At 33.3% G+C, this 17,279-nt stretch overlaps 1 protein-coding gene across 7 annotated transcripts in view; it reads left to right on the top strand.

The window, feature by feature from the left end:
- SHOC2 (SHOC2 leucine rich repeat scaffold protein) overlaps positions 1–15,858 on the top strand; it is a 112,741-nt gene extending 96,883 nt beyond the window's left edge. For 6 of the 7 annotated variants that reach the window (XM_019939979.3, XM_019939984.3, XM_073793975.1 and 3 more), the window contains 5 exons: positions 4,075–4,263; positions 9,609–9,731; positions 11,676–11,813; positions 12,135–12,252; positions 13,754–15,858. In XM_019939979.3, the coding sequence (XP_019795538.1) occupies positions 4,075–4,263; positions 9,609–9,731; positions 11,676–11,813; positions 12,135–12,252; positions 13,754–13,962 (777 nt within the window). In that variant the 3' untranslated portion in view covers positions 13,963–15,858. The remainder of the gene's footprint in view (positions 1–4,074; positions 4,264–9,608; positions 9,732–11,675; positions 11,814–12,134; positions 12,253–13,753) is intronic. The other variant, XM_019939985.3, reaches the window with a different exon arrangement.
- The last annotated feature ends 1,421 nt before the right edge of the window (positions 15,859–17,279 follow it).

Below are 17,279 nucleotides of genomic sequence, written 5' to 3'. Positions count from 1 at the left end.
AAGGAAGGTGGAAAATCAGTGTTCTACTTTCCGCTTTAGTACCATGTAAATCTTTCTCATGTCATTTGGGACTTGACAATAAAAGCCATTGAGGAGAGGTTGTATAGCTGGTTTTAAAACTCAGCTACCCCACCCAGTTCAGTAATAAAAGAAAAAAGATATTGTAGAAAGATGATAAAAGAATGACTATATAGAATACACTACTTATTATCCAGATTAATATGAGCTGCAACATGCCTGTGACCCAAATTATTGCCCTGCTTATACAATAACATTAAAGCCTGTTTAGCAATACCAGTCACCAGAATCTGCTATTTTTTTAACACATTATTTTAAATTTGGGTTTTGTTGGTTCTGTTAGAAAAATATTTTCACTTTTGCGTAGAGATTAATTGGGCAAGATGCAATATTCTTTTTTAAATTGTTTTTCTCAACTTTATTATTTTTTACTCTTGCCATTTCTTCTTTTGCTACCTGCTGTTTTAGCATACCCAACAACTAGTAAGTTTGCTTGTAGTTATTCAAGCATAATATCTTACTGTAGTATTCTAACAAGCAAAAGAATGGAATTGTGGAGTTATTGATTGAACTTTGCGAAGTCTTTTTTCTCTAATAATTAAAACTATATAAGTAGGCCTATTATGTTTAGATTATTACTAATTTTCCCATCTCTGTGTGTGTGTGTGTGTGTGTGTGTGTGTGTATATTTGAATTAAGAATAAAGGTGCTTTGGATGAATGTTTTTCAGATATATGCTTTGATTTATAATGAACAATTTGAGTAGGTGAGGCTCTAGGTTTGTAGCAATTATTTTATCAAATAAATTTATTTAATTAATTTGTTTCTTAGGCATACAGAAATAAAGTAGCACCTATTAATTCGGTTCCTATTAATCTAGATGCTTGCGTTTTCAGAAAAAACTTGGTCAGAGTACAAAAATGAGTTTCCCAGGATTGTAGTTTCTAGTCTGGACCAGTTCACTAAAACTACTATGACAGTATATCACCTGTGTCAAAAGAGTACTATTGTTAGTAGTAGTTTAAGTGGGATAAGGATTAGAATCCACAGATTGTAGATATCGCCCTGACAGCTAGACTGTTTGGATTTTTTAATTTCTGTGATGTTGGTAATTTACAGTGATCAGAATGGGTGAGGTTCTACTGTTTAATGTCATCCTCTTTTTAACAGTAATTCATATCCATAATAAGGGAAATAATTAGCATATTAATTAGACCTTGTTGGGATTTTTTTAGGATGTGATTTGTGAGCTTAAGTAAGACTGACTGCTTTTACAATGTCAATATGCCTAAATATAAAGACTGGGTGTATATCAAGTTTCATCAAGTGAGAAATTTTAATATTTATTTATATATCCAGTCTTATTGTTACTGAAGGGAAACATAGTTATTGGAAACCTCTTAGGATAAAGACACGTGCTAAGTATATAATATTTTGTTACTGAAATAAGTTAGGATTTATTTTTGATAAGAGAATTATAAAGAAGACAGCTCTCTTCAGTCTGGCTGTGGAAGAAAGGGTGTATGTGTATTTAAACAGGCCTGTTTTCAGATAGAGAAGCTATGGGGGAAATCCTTGATTGGCCTTGTTCAAATATTGGAAAACATTGTTTTATTTAAAAGTAGTCTATGTGCTTTGGAAGTAGTGTATTCTTAATGCAAATGTGTAATTATCTGCGTTTATAATCACAATAAGAAAAATAATAAAATCCATTAAACAGCACTTAGACGTTCAAGCTGGCAAGAAAAATCAGGAAAGTGGTTTTCACTGGGGGCGCATTATATTGCTGAAATCAGAGCTGGCAAAATGACTACTTTTCCATTTGAAGACTGTCTGAAAATGGACTAGTTTTAATGTAGACATAAACACAAAAGGAGAAAGAACTTAATGAATTTAAGCACATATACTCAAGGCATAAGGCTAGGAGCTCTACATGTATTATTCCATTTACATCTTCACTATAATCCTACTAGTTATTGGGGTAGTCTCATCAAATAGGGAAATAAGACTTAAGAAAAGTCATGTTTTTGGCCAAATTTGTCACGCTTAAATATTTTTTCTGGAAATATGGTGAGAGATATATTATCTAATTAATTCACCAAAGATCACAAGGCTGGTAAGTAGAAGATGTGAGATGGGAACCCAGATGTGCCTGACTCTAAAGCAATGATGAGCAGCCCCAAAGCCTCATAGCATGACCTAAGAATGGAAAGGCTGGAGAGCTGCATTCTTGTTGCCCCTTTTCAAATATCCTCAGGTGTTAACATTGTTTCATAAAAGAATATCAATTCAATAAAGTAAGTCAGCTCTAAGAATAATAAAAATAACATTTTTGCCATGAGACTCAATAGAACTCCTTTATTTACAGTGGAGTAGGATGTAGACATTTTCCCTGAATTGACTGCCATGAAAGTTTTCTCCTTCTCTATTCTTTCTTTTTTCTGTGTATAGCAGTTGACAAATGTTGAGTAGCTTATTCATGTTCATCATAAAGGACAAGTTTCAGTTCACTTCACTAATTATAACTTCAATTATATAGTTATTTTTTTCCTTCAGTGGGCCTTGCAAATCACAGCTGACACTTCAGGTACTAAGTCTTCAGTTTCCTCATGGTGGATAGCCAAAATTAGAACATTATTTAAAACACACACCTCACAACGTTTGTTTTCTCCTTGCTTGGGCCTTTACATCAATCCAGAATATTTTCTTCTGCTTCTCTGAGTATTTAAAATTTTTTTTCATCCTTTAAGATCTGGCACACTCTCAGACTCTCAGCCTTCTTCCTGCTTTTCTGGTTATTCCAGTATTTATTCTTTTCTTTGAATTTAAATAAAGAAGTGACTTAAAATTTGAGCACTTATTATAATGCGAGGTATTGTAAAGCTGTTTATATATTTTTATTTCTTTAAAAAAACTCTATTATAGCCTATAAAATAAGGCATCATCATTTTACAAATGAATAAAACTAGTGTTCAGAGAAATAACTTGCCCAAAGTCACAAGCTACTAAAAGATAGGGCCAGGATATAAAACTGCTTTATAGCCTGTACCAGTGTTTCTCAGACATTAATGAGCATACAGATTACCTGGGAATCTTAAGACTCATATTATGATTCTGTAGGAGTGGGGCCTAAGAGTCCTTATTTCTAGCATGCTCTCAGGGGATTCTGATGCTGCTCTTCCTTGAGCCAGACTTTGAATAGCAAGAGCCTATTCTGTATACTTTATTACTGATTATATACAGTTATATATTATTTTCTTTTTCCTATCTGTGTGCTTTATTTCTCTAAGTGGGATTTAGTCTTCTTAATGGCAGAGACTCTTTTATAACACCTAGCACTGTGGTTTCATGGTGGGAGACTGAAATAAGAGGGAATATGGGGTTATATGCTAAGTAAATACTTGTTTGGTAGATGTATATTCCCTCAGAAATTTACTGTATGGAAAAGCAATATATAATATGAGGAAGTATATTATCTTCTGAATTTAATATTCCTAAAAGGAACATTTAAATTACTGAATGACACATTACTCTGTGCTAAGCATTATATTAACCTTAGTAATAATTTAGAGATAGGTACTTAACTAAGACCTGGATAGGATTGATCACATAGCAGGTGGCAGAGTCAGGACTCAGACCCAGGACTGTCTGATACCAATGTTTCTGCTTTTATAGAGGTCTAAAACTAGCCACTCATGAAACACCTCTTACCCACAGATATATTTTCTTTACCCTGTAGACTGTTTTAAATAAATTAAAGCCAAAGAATAAAAATCAAGAGATTTAATATAAATAAATGAATTTCCTGTTTCTTTGTAAAGTCTGGAAATCTGACTACATTGGCTCCACATTCCTGCAAGGCAACAGTTAGCTAGAGCTGAGTAGGGAGTGACTTTCCTCTAGATGAGGCATCACAGAACCGGTCCAACCGGTCTGTCATTTGTTACCTGCAAGGCCCTTTGAGGCATTTGTTTGGGACTGCTGCTCTGTACTCTACAGAATAAGTCTTGTTACAGTTCTAATTCTTATGTTTATTTCATTTTTTATTTTTTACAGAGTCTTTTATCAAGTCTTGTGAAACTGAATAGTTTGACCTTAGCTAGAAACTGCTTCCAGTTATATCCAGTAGGTGGTCCATCTCAGTTTTCCACCATCTATTCTCTCAACATGGAACACAATCGAATCAACAAAATCCCATTCGGAATTTTCTCCAGAGCAAAAGTGTTAAGTAAGCTGAATATGAAGGTAAGCCTCTATTTGTATTAGGGGAAAATAACTACTATGACTAGTACTTCTAATATTTATGGTTTATCAGAATGGGTACTTGTTTCTGGCTGATGAGAATCTAAACTGATAATAAGGATACTTCAGGACAATTTGTGTTAGACAACAAATAGCTTAGAACCATGCAATATCCTTAGCAGTTTGAATAATCATGAATATCCATAAAGCATAGTTGTAGGGATATTTATTACAGAGCTTTCCATTTAACTGGTACCAACTTATTGAAATTAATAGGGATTTCATTTCTTAAAAGTACTATATCTTCAGTGAAATAATATGAAGCAATTACAAATAATACTCTAGTGTAGAAGAATATTAAATAGCAGTTGAAATATTCTCAATTTATTAAGTAGGAAAAAGTGAAGCATGTAAAGATTCTCTTTGTACACATTGTTTTTAAAAGCTGTTTTTAATGTGTTCAATTATATATTAAATATCTGTAGATTTATATGCATACATACAGCCAGTGTTTACTAAAATATAATGTTTATCTTTGAATATCAGAATTATTTATGGGTGATCTCTTTTTTTTTAATCTTTTTTATTGAGGTATAATTGACCTCCAACATTATATTTCAGATGTACAACATAATGATTCAGTATTTGTATATATTGTTAAATGATCACCGCAGTAGGTCTAGTTAAAATCCATCACCATACATAGTTACAGAATTTTTTTTTCTTGTAATGAGAACTTTTAAGATTTACTCTCTCATCAACTTTCAAATATGCAATACAATATTATTAACTATAATCATCATGCTGTACTTTTGACTCTCTTCATCCATTTCATCTACCCTCTACCCCCCTGCCTCTGGCAGCCACCATTATGTTCTTTTTCTCTCTGAGCTTGGTTTTTGTTATTGCTGTTGCTTGTTTGTTTTTTTTGGATTCCACATATAAGTGAGATCATATGGTATTTTTCTTTCTTTGTCTGACTTATTTCATTTAGCATAATGCCTTCAAAGTCCATCCATGTCCTCAGAAATAACAAGGTTTTTATACTTTTTTATGACTGGATAGTATTCCATTGAATATATATACCACATCTTCTTTATCCATTGATTCATTGGTGGACACTTAGGTTGTTTCCATATCTTGGCTGTTGTAAATAATGTTGCAATGAACATAAAGGTGCATATTTCTTTTTGAGTTAGTGTTTTTGTTTTCTTTGGGTAAATACATTGGCGTAGAAATGCTGGATCATATGGTAATTCTCTTTTTAATTTTTTGAGGAACCTCCGTACTGTTTTCCATTGGGACTGCACTGATTTACATTCCCACCAACAGTGCAGAAGGATTCCTTTTTCTCCACATTCTCACCAACACTTGTTATTTCTTGTCTTTTTGATAATAGCCATTCTGACAGCAGTGAAGTGATATCTCATTATGGTTTTGATTTGCATTTCCCTGATAATTAGTGATATTGAGTACATTTTCATGTATCTGTTGGCCATCTGTATGTCTTCTTTGGAAAACTATCTATTCAGATCCTGTGCTCATTTTTTTTTTTTTTGCGGTATGCGGGCCTCTCACTGTTGTGGCCTCTCCCGTTGTGGAGCACAGGCTCCGGACGCGCAGGTTCAGCAGCCATGGCTTACGGGCCCAGCCACTCCACGGCATGTGGGATCTTCCCGGACCGGGGCACGAACCCGCGTCCCCTGCATCGGCAGGCGGACTCTCAACCACTGCGCCACCAGGGAAGCCCCTGTGCTCATTTTTTAATTGGATCGTTTGGGGGTTTTTTTGCTGTTGAGTTGTATGAGTTCTTTATATATTTTGGATATTAATCCCTTGTCAGAAAGATGATTTACAAATATTTTTTCCTAACGGGTGATTTTTAGTTTCTTTTTACTTGTCTGTATTCTCTACAGTGAATGAATTTCACATTTGTAATAAGAAAAAGGAATTTTATTGCAAAAGGAGGAAAGAAATGAAAAATGATTTGTCCAGTGATTTAATTTGTAGTGAACAAACTTTAGGCCCACAGGTAATAATAATTGGCCACATAAGTAATTCATGGCTGAGGTAGGAATCCAGAAAGCGTAGATTTCCTGCTTTCAGGTATAGTGTTCTTTATATTGTATCATACTACATCCTTTTGTCTTTGAACCATTTCAGAATAATTGTGGTTCTTTAAACTACAGTCTAGTTGTATAATTTTTAATTCTATGTATACTTCTTCATAAGTATATGTATCTTTTATAATTGTTTGGAAGTATATAATAAGTGAACCAGTGGAAGTTCAAAATAGTCTTATAATCTTAAACAAATAAAATGTACTGTTAACTAATCTGGTTATATGAGGTTTACCAGTGGTAATGGCATTAGTTCTGAATGTTCAATTTGTAATACGAGGCTTAGACAGCAGTCCAGGTATTCATTTGGTTAAACATTTTCTTTAAAATAAATTTATTCATTTATCTATTTTTGGCTGCACTGGGTCTTCGTTGCTGCACACGGACTTTCTCTAGTTGCGGCGAGCGGGGGCTACTCTTTGATATTGTGCACAGGCTTCTTATTGCAGTGGCTTCTCTTGTTGCGGAGCACGGGCTCTAGGCACACAGGCTTCAGTAGTTGTGGTTCACAGGCTCTAGAGCACAGGCTCAGTAGTTGTGGCACATGGGCTTAGTTGCTCCATGGCATGTGGGATCTTCCCGGACCAGGGCTCGAACCCTTGTCCACTGCATTGGCAGGTGGATTCTTAACCACTGCGCCACCAGGGAAGTCCCATTTGGTTAAACATTTTTATGGATGTTATGTTAATTGTAATATGTTAGCTTGGAAAAGCTTGCTGTTTTCAGTGAAATGATAAAAAAAAATTGCATAGAGCTTTGAAATTAATTTTTCTTCAAAATCGAGACAAATGGTTAACAAAACATTTTCTTGAAAGAAGTCAGAATGATGCTTGACATTCTCCTCCTCACATAAGCATCAGTAGTAAATTTTTTTAATGAAAATGCTTTATCGTGCTAATAACTATCAGTGGTTTGGGCATAGGTAGATAAGAAGTTTAAATAGGTAATAAGTTTAAATATTATAATAAAAGAAAAACTTGGCTTTCAAATGTATGTTTGCTACTTGGGATTTCTCTTACGGATGATTTTGTGTAAAATGAGATCAGTAATTAATGTACATTGCAGAAAAAATTTTAAATACAGATGAACAAAAAGGACATAAAATTTTAAAATTCCACTGCTGTTAATAAATTGGCACATATCATTGATACCCAACTGGGACAGGGAATACTGATGGTCCCATCTCAGTACCAAAATACCCTGACCACACAACAGTGTGGTAAGAGTTGTTTTATAAGTGAATATGAGGAAGCGGAGAAAAAAAACTAATGAATCACTGGCATGTATTTCACTCTATTTTCTGTGTATAGCTATATCTAATTTTTAAATAAAATTAGAATCACAGTGTTTCATCATTTGTTTTTATTATTTAATGATAAGTATGTTTTTACCATCTTTTCGTATGGATTTTTAAAGTAAAATCATGAATACTTAGTGTTTTAATGATTTAATTTGCTGTCTTATTACAACTTTTTTCCTCTCCTACTTTATTGTTCAGCATCTCTAGAATTGCTGAGCTTATCTGGATTCCTTGTGGATTATAGTTAGATATGTCTTCTTCCATTGTGCTCATGAACATTCAGATTTTATTCAGTGATTTCTATACATTACTGTGAAGTGAGGAAAACATTATATTTATCACTGGGACCTTTGAAATCTCAAGTGTTCATCTGTATAGTGTATTTTTCCATATCCAACACAGATAATCGCATAGGGAACAAACTTCTAGTTTAGACTTAAAAATAAAAACCTAATTACTGTTTGAAAAACTTTGGAGGCTTAGAGTTTTTGTTCCTTTTCTTTTCTTTCTATTGGGTGGGCCAGAAGGTTCGTTCGGTTTTTTCCTTAAGATGGCTCTAGTAGCACTTAGTTGTCTTTAACTTCATTCAAAACAATTTTGTTAGATTGTATGTGACAGCTGTCATATCATTGTGCATTTAAAAAAAGACTTACCAAATTGGTGAATTTTTGTGTAGCCATTTTAATATTGAAGAATAAGAAGAATATTGAAAAAAGCAACATTTTTGGCATATTATGCTTTATTATTTCAAGAAAGGTAAAAATGCAACTGAAATGCAAAAAGAAGATTTGTTCAGTGTATGGAGAAGGTGCTGTGACTGATCGAACGTGTCAAAAGTGGTTTGCGAAGTTTCATGCTGGAGATTTCTCGCTGGACGATGCTCCACGGTCAGGTAGACCAGTTGAAGTTGATAACGATCAAATTGAAACAATAATTGAGAACAATGAACATTATATTATGCGGGAGATAGCCGACATACTCAGAATATCCAAATCAAGCATTGAAAATAATTTACACCAGCTTGGTTATGTTAATCGCTTTGATGTTTGGGTTCCACATAAGTTAGGCGAAAAAACCTTCTTGACCATATTTCCACATGTGATTCTCTACTGAAACGTAATGAAAATGTTCCCTTTTTAAAACAAATTGTGATGGGCGATGAAAAGTGGATAGTGTACAACAATGTGGAATGGAAGAGATCATGGGGCAAACAGAATGAACCACCACCAACCACACCAAAGGCTGGTCTTCATCCAAAGAAGATGATGTTGTGTATATGGTGGGATTGGAAGGGAGTCCTCTATTATGAGCTCCTTCTGGAAAACCAAATGATTAATTCCAACAAGTACTGCTCGCAGTTAGACCCACTGAAGGCGGCACCTGACGAAAAGCGTCTAGAATTAGTCAACAGAAAACGCATAATCTTCCATCAGGATAACGCAGGACTGCGTGTTTCTTTGATGACCAGGCAAAAGCTGTTACAGCTTGGCTGGGAAGTTCTGATTAATCTGCTGTATTCACCAGACATTGCACCTTTGGGTTTCCATTTATTTCGGTCTTTACAGAATTCTCTTAATGGGAAAATTTTCAATTCCCTGGAAGACTGTAAAAGGCACCTGGACCAGTTCTTTGCTCAAAAACATAAAAAGTTTTGGGAAGATGGAATTATGAAGTTGCCTGAAAAATGGCAGAACTTAGTGGAACAAAAGGGTGAATACGTTGTTCAATAAAGTTCTTGGTGAAAATGAAAAAATGTGTCCTTTATTTTTACTTAGAAAACCAAAGGTGCTTTTTGGCCCATTCAATATATTTAGACATCAAAAAAGGGAATGACTTTTTCTGTTTAAGAAATCTCTTTCTATAGGGAGGTACATATGGTGCTTTGTTTTTGTGGTTTTACCTTGAATGCTTCTTTTTGTCTTTGTCAGGACAATCAGTTGACATCACTTCCCTTGGATTTTGGAACTTGGACCAGTATGGTAGAATTGAATTTAGCTACAAATCAGCTCACGAAGATCCCTGAGGATGTGTCTGGTCTTGTTTCTCTTGAGGTGAGTATAAAAGAGCATCTAGAACTCCTTAGACTCTTCCACAGTTTTCTCACTTGTGAAGTTTCCAGTTAAACAATTTCTAAGTGGGTGAAGATCATAATTACCGGGGTTGGCCAAAAAGTTCGTTCGGGTTTTTCTGTAAGATGTTACGGAAAAACCCGAACGAACCTTTTGGCCAACCCAATAGAAATGTTAGTGCTCTCGGGACTTCCCTGGCAGTCCAGTGGTTACAACCGTGTGCTTCCAATGCAGGGGGCATGGGTTCCATCCCTGGTCTGGAACTAAGATCCCACATGCTATGCAGCATGGCCATAAGTAAATAGATAAAGTCCAGATTTAATCAGTTAAGAAAAAGAAAAGAAAAGAAATGTTAGTGCTCTCTTAAACATGCAGCCCTATTAGGATGATGAAGTGTTGACTTAATCTGGGCTCAATGCTTTTGAATTACTCTTGCCCACTAAAAGTTGGTAGGTTTGAATGCTATAAAGTATCTTTGAAAGAAAGGGTCTCTAAAACTTAGCATCTTTTAGAACATATTTTTTTCTTAGCTCTGTTTAAGAATGTTGCACCATTGTCCTCTAAAATAATTATGGGGTCCTCAGATGGGAATTCAGAACCCTTCATGTAATTCTGACCTACTTTTCTGTCCTGAATACCCACCTCCTCTTTTATTTACTAAGTTGATTATTTTCTTTGTTGGCAGTGTGTGCATATTTCTAGCTCTGTACCTTTAGTCTTATTGTTCCCAATATCTAGTATGCTCTCTTCTCATCCCCATAAATTTTTCTTTTAAAATTATTTCTCATAATTAAAGATCCATCTTCCTGTCACCTCCTCAGTCAAGGATGATTTCTCCTGCCTCTAAGTTACTAACATTTTCACCCTTTGATGAAAAAGTTTACTAATAGTAAATAAGCATTTCTAAAAATGTCCTCTGTATTCATGTTTTAAAAAAATCTAATTTCTCTATTATTATTGTATTTAGTAAGGTGAAATAGTATGGTGTAGTGGTTAACAGCAGGAGCTTTGAAGCCGAACAGATCTGGGTACAGTTCCACTTGAACTCTCTCTATTTATGGATTTAACATGCCCAAGCTTCAGTTTCCTCAGCTGTGAAATGGGGATGATAGTATTCTCCTCATAAAGTTTTAGTTAGGATTAAATGCAATAATGCACATTTCTCATTTAGTATAGTACAATGCAAATAGTAGTAAACTCAGTAAATGATAGCTCAATAAATGATATCATTTCTTGGTCTTACTGAATATGTTTACTTCATTATGTGTAGTATAACTTTGGGAGAAATAAGTGGGCATAAAAAATTAGCCAGAACTTTATATAGATCTTTTCATTTAGTGCTCTTTTCACTATCCCTGTACCCAGTATTGTTTCCCCACCTAACCCTCCCCCATTGTAACTTCTCTGAGAATAAGGACTGTTATCTTCTTCAACCTTTTTTTTTTCCTTCTTCAGGATATTTCAGGATGCCTTGCAATGTAATAAATTTTCTACAAATAATAACTGTAGTGGATTGATATGGGCAGTTTAGAAGTCAATTGTCTCCCTTAAATGATGGTTTGTAAGGAGTTTTGAATAAATAATTGGTTTCCTATTAGATACATATTTGTAACTATTCAGTATCAAAATACCATTAACTGTATGAATCTTAGTGCAAGTAGTTAATAATTTTATATTTTTTGTAATTTAGTTAAAATTAAATTCTTTCCTTTTGCTTTTATTAGTTTTGTCTTAAACTATTTTGTTTCCAATAACTATGGTGATTTTTTTTTAGAATAGTAAGTTTAATGTTTTGTTATATAATTAAACATTACCCTTAACATTCACTGTTTAGGAAATTAGCATTGCTTAATAAATTTTAAGCCACACAATAATACATAATTCTGTTTTGTGAGCTGTCAGACATTATCAAAAATTTCTCTTTAGGTTCTGATATTATCAAACAATCTTCTAAAGAAGCTTCCCCATGGTCTTGGAAACCTTAGGAAGTTAAGAGAGTTGGATTTAGAGGAGAACAAATTAGAATCCTTGCCAAATGAAATTGCTTATCTTAAGGATTTACAGGTAAAACATTATTCTGATGATTTTATAGGTATATAATTAAAGTTTTTGTAATGCATTCCAAATTGCATGTTATTCTTGGACCAAATAGATTTTCCTGTTATAGCATTAGGGCTGAATTTTATGTTCATGTAACCTATCTGCTTTTGTCTTCCTAACAAATGATATTTTTTGAAAGAAAAGCTTATTTAGTGATTCTTATATTATCCAATCTAATTTCTATGTTTATTTTATTGGTTTAGTAGTTTAGATGTAGTTTTTAAAAATTTACATCAGTTATAGGAAATATATATGTAACCGTCTTTTATTTTGTTAATCTTTTAGAAATTAGTCTTGACAAACAACCAATTAACCACTCTTCCAAGAGGCATTGGTCACCTTACCAATCTTACACATCTAGGCCTTGGAGAGAACCTACTTACTCATCTTCCTGAGGAAATTGGTATGAACCCTTTGGATACTTGACTTTGTAGTAATAATTTGCTTTTGTGTGTTCAAGCAGTATTTCAGATAAATATAACAAATCTACTATTTTTTTCATCTTAATCAGGTTACATCAGGCTCAAGATTTTTTTATAGAGCACCAGTAGTGGTTGGTTGGTTGGTTGGTTTTGATTAGGTTTCCTCGTGGGGTTTTAGGGTTAATACTATATTTGACAATGTTTTAGCATACTTATATTTCAGTAGATTTAACCTCAATTTAGAAGAGTTATTTTTCTTCCAAATTTAAAAAGTACACAAGCTTGAATTAAATTAGTAGTGTCCTATGCCAAAAGAACCTTCCCTTGTGAGGTTTTAGGATTGATACTAATATTTGATTAATATTAATATTTGAGAGTACTTTAGAATTTTCTAAGTGTTTTCATATCCATTATTTCATACTATCAATGTAAACACCTTAAATTTTAGGCAGTGTAAATTGCCTCATTTTACAAAGAGAGTTAATTGATTAAGGTCACATAGTAATTCTAAAATTAGTAATCCCATGTATTATATTCTCCCATCTGTATACCATGCTGTTTCAGAGGCACTATAGATTAGTGGTTAAGAATGGTTTTGGAGTAAAATAGACAATTCAAAATCTGGCTCTGCTGCTTATTGGTTTTGTGGCTTGGATAAGGTACAGAAACTCCCTAAGCTTCAAGTTTCCTACCTGTAAAATAAGGATAGTAGTAACTTCTCATAGAGTTGCTCTGAATAATAAATAAAATCTTAAATGTGAACAAATCCATTACCTAGTAACTGTTGTTTTTTTATTTTCTACATACCACTATCAAATAATTATAAATTTTGAAGTTTAAAAATTGGAAACAATAAGGCAACTATACACTTTTATTTCTAGTATGTTTATCCATCTGGCCTCATGCAATTGCTAGAAACATTTGCCTAGAAAGTATGAGTATCCTAAGACAGTCTAAGAAAAAATTTTAAAAGATTACATAAATTGATTTTTGGCCTACTGTCAAATATGTAATAACTCTCTTAGTGAAAGATTTATACAAAGTAATAAAAACCTTTCACATGAGAAATTTATTACTGAGAGAGATTATCACATTTTCTCCAAGAGGAAAGTGATTATAGGCATTGACTGTATAATAAACTTACCTCTGGAATTTTGAAAAAATACACATGAATGCCAAGCTATCCCAAACAGAGTCTCTGGAGTTGTAGTATATGTTTTTTCAAATAAACTCCAAGCTTGAAAACTAACCATAAAGGAAGAGATTCTGATTTAATTAGTATAGAGCGTGATCTGGACATCAGTTTATGTGAATATGCGGGAACGTTTGAGATCCACAGTTGTAGAGTTTTAAAACTAAGAGAAGAGAGTAAAAGGAAATGTGTGTTCAGTATGCATAATACCCAGGATAAGGATCATGCCCAGTTGAACTTTTTAAATAGTAATTAATTTTCTTAAAAAATAATTTTGTTTTTTAAAACAGGTACACTGGAGAATCTAGAAGAGCTGTATTTGAATGACAACCCCAACCTGCATAGCCTTCCCTTTGAGCTGGCTCTTTGCAGCAAGCTTTCAATCATGAGTATTGAGAACTGTCCACTCAGCCATCTTCCACCTCAGATTGTTGCTGGGGGTCCTTCTTTCATCATTCAGTTCCTAAAGATGCAGGGTCCATATCGTGCCATGGTCTGATACAAATCTGCTGGTCCCACACACTGTTCGAAAATAGACTGCCGTTAATGTTTCATATCTATATCTGTATCTATTTATGTAGATATTGATATATTTGGCAGATTTATAAAGACTGCGTTATGTGTTTCTGCTAATAGAGGAATCATAGCCATTTAGATTTTTTTAAATTCTGTACAAAAGGCTTATATAAGTTTTCTTTGCTGAACTTGATGGATGTTTTCTGTTGTGTAATATGATATGCCAGTTTGCTTAAAACATTTGCCAACAAATTATGAAGTTATTAAATTTAAGGGCCAGAGGTAGTATAGTTAGATATACTTTCTCTTAGCAAAAATACTGGGCAAACAATTTTGTTGCAACTTTTCATATATATTTTCCCCTTACCAATTGTCAGATCTTTATAGTATTATAGGCCCTGAAGGTATAATTTTTCTTTAACTTATTTTGAAATTTGAGATTTGAATTTTATATATTGTTTACAGTCAGAGTAAATCACTGGATTTTTTTTTTTTTTTTGGTTTTGATTTGCTCTGTTTTGATCAGTGAAATCTAGAGTTTATATCCTCTGCTAAAGAATTTGCATCAGCTGATTTAAATATTAAACGATATTTGCTTGTTAAAACAACTGGCAAAGTGAAAAGATACAGTCAGAAATTCTAGAATTCCTTTAATTATGTTTCTCTGATCAATTGTGAAGCAAAATATCTGAAGTGAGTCTTTGGGTTTGGGGGGAGGGTATTGAGACCTTTTCTAGTATAAATATCTTTTCTTAAGTTTGGGGGAACAGAAACTTGTAGTGTAAAGGAGTTTTCATTCCTGAAAGTTGCAGATCCACAAAAACTAACAGAATAATTTGGCAAAAAAAAAGGACAAAGATACACATAAACACACATTCTATATATGTATATACAATGCTATATAGATATGTATTTATTATATCATAAACTACGATAGGTAACTTTAAGGATTTCTCCCTAGCCTTGTACAATGAAATGAATGTTTTTCTTTGAACACTGCAATATATGTATGTTTCAAGGTTATTTAACAGTGTACTATGGTTTTATATCTTGACTTGCCTTGTACATCTTTCAGTTCTGGAATATCTGCGTCTAAGCACAATATCTTCACACTGTGCTATATTGCTGCTGAACTAAATGCACTTTTCCCCACATGTGGAGTACTGGCTTCAGACAATTCAGTTCAGTACCTTTGATTTCAATCTCATCTTTCCTTTTTTGGTAGTTAATACAGTTATGGAAAAGAGCACATTGCATAGAAGCCATTGATAGTTCAGTGGAAGTTCTGTAAGATATGCATGTGCTGTTTGGTATATTTTCTTTTGCTTTACTGCTTTTAAGGCTAGCAGTATTGTGTGTGCCCCTTATTACAGTATGCTTACTTTTGATAGTGTCAGTCTAGTCGATTTAATTTTTGAAGAGACTCACAGAGCAAGTGCATTCTAGATATCATCCTAAAAAACACTTCCCATATAATGAATAACTATTATGTATAATTACATATTGCTGCTTGGTTTTCTTTTCTTTTTTTTTTCCATTTAGATGGGCATTGTAGTTTAAATAAAACCATTTTTGAAGTAAGGTTATAACATTAAGATAGAAATTTGGAGTGTTGTTTTGCTTTTCCTGGCACTCAAAATCAGGACTAAGTTTGAGGTTCAACCTGTAGACGTAATTGGCAATTTTTAAAGGAGCAACTAAGAAATGGAAGGCAGGTAAAGATATAAAACCGTAGAATGCTTAAATGTGCTGTAAAACTATTGTAGATGTCACTGGATTTTACCAAGTAATATCCTTTCTTCTTTTTTTCCATCTACTGTGGCTTTTCAGTTAAAGTTGTGTTTATAAAAGGAATTTGTTTATTACAGCTCTACCTAGAGCTTGTGTGTATGTGTGGTTTTTAAAAATCTCATATCCAGGTGTGTTTATATCTTAAGATAATGGAACTTGAACTTTAAAGGCAGTAACATAATGTCTTTTTTTTTTTTTGAAAAAAATATGGGTATTGTTGCTTAAAAATGAATATAGATATGGTTTTTAAAACATTTTGGTCCCCCTACTCTCATTTATGTTAGTTTGCAGGAGAAATGCAAAGTGATCACAGTCCTACATGTAGAAGTGATATAACAGGCAAACCATCTATAGCTGAGGAATTATATATATATTTTTAAGATGCATATAACGTGTCACATGTATGGCTGCCGCCTTGCAAGAACTCATGAATTTCATTACTTCTAACACAAAACTAAAATGGACTCTAATTTCCCAATTATCCTGTGCGATCATACTTAATATTTAAGTAGTTTGAGTATAGTAAGGGATATTGTTGAATGACTACATATGAACTAATATTTTCCTAAAACTGCAGTGGGACGAATTGCCATATCCATCAATTGTCCTTTATTTTTTTTTTAAAAGAATTTAGGTTTGGTTTCTCTGTGAGGCTCAGTAAATAGAAAATGTCATAGAATGTTACACTGTAAAAACATTGCTCTAAACTTTGCTTTTTGTTAATATATATAGTAGCAAACTGACAATGTCAAACAATCCTTTTGTGGTAGTTTAATACTTTTAAAATCCCAAATGATTATTTCATACAGAAAGAATCGGGAGATGCTAAGTAATTTATGGATTTGACGGATACATATGAAAACAATAGAAGATAGAAACTCTTGGAGGAGAAAATACACATAAAATATTTATTTGTACTTTTAGTAAAAGGTGGATAATACAATTGAAATACAATTGAAATGAGCTCTATAAATGTAATTGCGTATTTCTAATTTATCTCACTGTAAAAGCCTGAATCATTTAACGTAGATAAACTGTTATACATCACAATTTAGTCTTTCTCTGATAACTTTTGTTGTAACTTTTGCTTTTCATCTCAGTTATTGCTAAGCCATGTATAAATAGTGAGTCCAAATTTCAGCTTGCAGAATTTGTAATTGTTCATCAGTAAGAAAGGGTCGTGGTTAAAGTGTATAAAGTGGTACACTTTGAAATGGAAAGGGGGCTATAAATTGTTGTGTTGGGCCAGTAGCCATACATCAGAACTGTCTGGAAAACCAGGATATATGGTTATTCTTGCATGATTAAAACTTAGATGAAAGCAAGTGATACAACCCAAAATAAGAAAAAGAATACATTCCTGAAATTTTCAAATTTAACTAAAATAAATAACTTGTGAAGAAAGATTTCCTTCTGCCTATACCAGAAGAAGATGGTATACCACATATCCTTAGCTAGAACTTTTCTCTTGCCTTATTCTTTTGGTTGGTTTAGCGTTTAAGAGCCAAT

Source organism: Tursiops truncatus, chromosome 16 (assembly GCF_011762595.2).
Source record: "Tursiops truncatus isolate mTurTru1 chromosome 16, mTurTru1.mat.Y, whole genome shotgun sequence".
Lineage (NCBI taxonomy): Eukaryota > Metazoa > Chordata > Mammalia > Artiodactyla > Delphinidae > Tursiops > Tursiops truncatus.
This window is presented reverse-complemented; position numbering and strand designations above follow the sequence as displayed.